General features: G+C 44.4%; 1 protein-coding gene across 1 annotated transcript in view; it reads right to left on the bottom strand.

Moving 5' to 3' along the window:
* The window catches only part of LOC105000520 (40S ribosomal protein SA-like), a 10,660-nt gene extending 9,154 nt beyond the window's left edge, over positions 1-1,506 (bottom strand). The window contains exon 1 of the mRNA XM_010856470.1: positions 1,459-1,506. Coding sequence (XP_010854772.1) covers positions 1,459-1,506 — 48 coding nt within the window. The remainder of the gene's footprint in view (positions 1-1,458) is intronic.
* Positions 1,507-3,833: the final 2,327 nt, after the last annotated feature.

Below are 3,833 nucleotides of genomic sequence, written 5' to 3'. Positions count from 1 at the left end.
AAAAAAAAAAAGAGAGAGAGAGAGAGATGAAACTAATCACAAGCCTTAAAATAAAGGGCACATAGAATTGTACTAACAAACCTTAGCAATAATCGTCAAAAGTATCTGTTATAAAAGTAATCATTTCCTACTAGGAAAAAGCAAAGTGAACACTTTCAGAAAACATACAAAGAAAACAAACCAAAAGACATTTCTATCACCCAGGAAACTTCAAGACACTTAGGAGTCCTGTGTCAGACAGCAGGTCTGATGTATATTTCATATTATCTCATACCCATCCACAAAATGAATATAAACCCCTTTATATACACTGCAAATATGCTAGAATATTCAAGAAATTGACTACTTTCTGGAAAAATATGAATTCTCAAGACCAATATTTAAAGCAGCTATAAGAAAAGAAAAATAAGCAAGGAAGGCTATACAATAAATTTTTACAAGAATTACTTCTGAAAATCATGTGAAGGCGATGCAAGCAAAGAACAACTGACTACAAAAGCACCACATAATTTTAGAGAATCAAGAATAGAGGAACAGAAGAAATCTGTATTTTGTGAACATAATTTAACCCTGATAGGAGTCGGGCACAACTGAGTGACTTCACTTTCACTTTTCACTTTCATGCATTGGAGAAGGAAATGGCAACCCCCTCCAGTGTTCCTGCCTGGAGAATCCCAGGGATGGAGAAGCCTGGTGGGCTGCCGTCTATGGGGTTGCACAGAGTCGAAGCAACTTAGCAGCAGCAGCAGCATGAGAACTTGACAGAAGTGACATAAAACAAAATGATACACCAATTTTACCTACTATTCTTGGTCTCCTAATCCATTAAATGCTAATTAATGATATATGAATCATTGCAGAGAAATGCTCCACCTCTAAAAAAACTTAGGTTTCCTCAAAATTTTTGTTCCTTTAAAATAAGTCAAGCTGTACAGTCTAAGAAGTGCTTGCTCCAGAAGATGTGGAATATATATACAATGGAAAATTACTCAGTCATAAAATCAAATGAAATAATGCCATTTGCAGCAACATGGATGAACATGGTGATTTCACTTTAAGTGAAGTCAGACAGAAAGAGACAAGCATCGTATGACATCACATATGTGGAATATTGAAGAATGATACAGATGAACTTATTTACAAAGCAGAGGTAGAGTCACAGACATAGAAAACACGCTTATGGTTACCAAAGAGGACACGGGGGTGTGGGGAGAGGTGAGTCAGGAGTTTGGGGTCAGTACGCACACACTGCTGTGTGTACACCAGGTGACATAAGGAGCTGCTGTGTAGTGAGGGAGCTGTACTCAGTATCTTGTGATGACCTGTAACGGGAAAGAATCCGGAAGAATATATAGTCGCTCAGTCGTGTCCAGCTCTTTGGGACTCCAGGGCCTGTACCTGCCAGGCTCCTCTCAAAGGACAGGATCACAAGGAGCTGGGCACAACAGAGGGACTAACCACACAAGTCCTACTCTTCTCGTTCTCAGCCAACTTGGAGAAAGACATGACGCCTTGCAGCGCTGCAGTAAAGTTTTCTCTAAGATGCCTGCCCTGTAGGGAACAATTTGAACATATTCTGAACTTCAGTTGTGCTTGCAAGTAATTTTGTCAGGAGAAAGAGTTGGTGAAAGAAAGCACAGCTGACCCAGGGGAAACTAACCAGGCGGGAAAACACAAAACACCGTTTAACACACAATAAACATTAAACTGATTGAGGACATTGCAGGAAGTGTCATAATTCATGCTCCATTTGTCCACACTTAATTGAGTGTGCTCAGTTAAGACACTCTGTGTCTAGAGTGTGCTGTCATTCTTGGCTAATTTAAAATATAGTGTATTAATAGGAAATTGGAGGCATAATAAGGCAAACAGATCAGGAGACGACTGTCATCGAGAAGAGAGTTGATGACTTAAAGTTCCCAAGAGGAGGGACAGGCCACGCCATTGGGCCACACGGGAAAGGACCGGCCTTGTCCGGAGAGGGAGGGAGGGGAACTCAGCACAGGGGCCTTGACTGTGACTCCTCAGGAGGGAACAGTGAGCTGGGTGCGCAGGCTCAGGGCTGGCTGGTGCGCGTCATGTTAGCGGCCATCCTCGGTGTCTGGCTCTGGGTGACAAGGGAAGGGGACAGTGGCCCGGAGCGCAGCTTAAATGTCACCTCCTCAGAGACAGGTCCCTGTGTGCATCTGCAGTGGCAGCTCCCCCATGTCTCCTGCCCTTACCACCTCGGTCCTTCACGGCCCCAGGGCCGGCCCTGTCAGCACCCGCTGGGGCTCGTCACCCATCAGTCCTCTGTCCCAGGACTCCTCTCCTCCCCGTGCCCCACCCTGCCCCAGCTCCCCCATCCCGCTGTGCCGTTTCCTGCCCTTCACTCCATGGAGCTGACTCTTCTACAAGCTGTTCTGTTTATTCCTTGTCTCCCTCCACAGCGTCAGCTCTGTGGGAGCAGCAGAATCCTTTCTTTTTAAAGTATGGTGGTTTTCTGTTTTACTCTCCTCTTGAATGTCAAGGACTGTGAGGTGTCGTGGCTGGGTCCCTGCCCCCAGCACAGGCCTGGCACAGGGCACATGCGCTCTCAGCATTTGGGGAAGAACCAGCAGTGGTAAGCCTTGTTGCTGCCCCCGGGGGACTGTTAAAAACAAGACAACGGCCCCAAAGGAGTTGCTTAGTTATGAACCGTGCTAGCAAAATAGACGTAAATGCAATTTTGGCTCTTCCAGAAATGAAATCTTGAACCAGTCAGCCAGGAATCTTCTGATTATCACTAGTTAAGTCATCTGCCTGAGAAAGCTTTCCAGCCTCTAATGGAAAGTAACCTTACAGTAACCACTTGGATTCTTTGCCCAGTACAACTTCCTTGTTCCTGATCCCTTATGCCTATAAAAGTCTTTTATTTTGTGCAACTCCTCAGAGGTTCTAACTGCTAAATTGGATGCTGCCTGATTCATAAATCTTTAAATAAAGGCACTAAGATTTTAAAATTTTACTCAGTTGAATTTTATTTTAATAGGGCTTATAGTTTATTTTGGAGAAGGCAATGGCACCCCACTCCAGTACTCTTGCCTGGAAAATCCCATGGATGGAGGAGCCTGGTAGGTTGAGGTCCATGGGGTCGCTAAGAGTCGGACACGACTGAGCGACTTCACTTTGATTTTTCAAATGGCAACCCACCCCAGAGTTCTCTCCTGGAGAGTCCCAGGGATGGGGGAGCCTGGTGGGCTGCCGTCTATGGGGTCGCACAGAGTCGGACACGACTGAAGGGACTTAGCAGCAGCATAGCTTATTTTAAGATTATATTTGGCTTTTAAGAGATTGTTATAGATTCAATCGAGCTTACTGTGAACGATGTCGGATTCAGGATCTCCAAAGAAGATTTAGCTTCAGGACCAGGGACCAGGATTGATCACTCAAGAGCGTTTGTGTAGCAGAGTTTTATGACAGTGGGAAAAGGTCAGAGAAAGCTTCTGTCATGGACAGCAGAAGGGGGTGGAGAGTGCCCCCCCTTGATGGTGTTAGCAAGGGATGTATATACTTTTTAAATTAGTTACTACATTAAATCAAAAGAATGTCTCAAGTTTGTGAAAGTTTTACCAGACCCACTCCCACAATTAACATTTTAGGATAACAGGATTAGAATTTAACAGAAAGATCCTACCAGACCCATTCCCATAATATACATTCTAAGATATCAGGATTAATCAGAAGGTTTTCAGGAAGGAGAAACTGTCCTCAAGCAGGATACATTGTTGTTATATGATCCCTAGTACAGAGTTTAAGTGGCTCAGATGGTAAAGCATCTGCCTACAATGTTGGAGACCCGGGCTGGATCCCTG

Source organism: Bison bison, unplaced genomic scaffold (assembly GCF_000754665.1).
Source record: "Bison bison bison isolate TAMUID 2011002044 unplaced genomic scaffold, Bison_UMD1.0 scf7180017864371, whole genome shotgun sequence".
In the NCBI taxonomy this organism is placed as follows: domain Eukaryota; kingdom Metazoa; phylum Chordata; class Mammalia; order Artiodactyla; family Bovidae; genus Bison; species Bison bison.
This window is presented reverse-complemented; position numbering and strand designations above follow the sequence as displayed.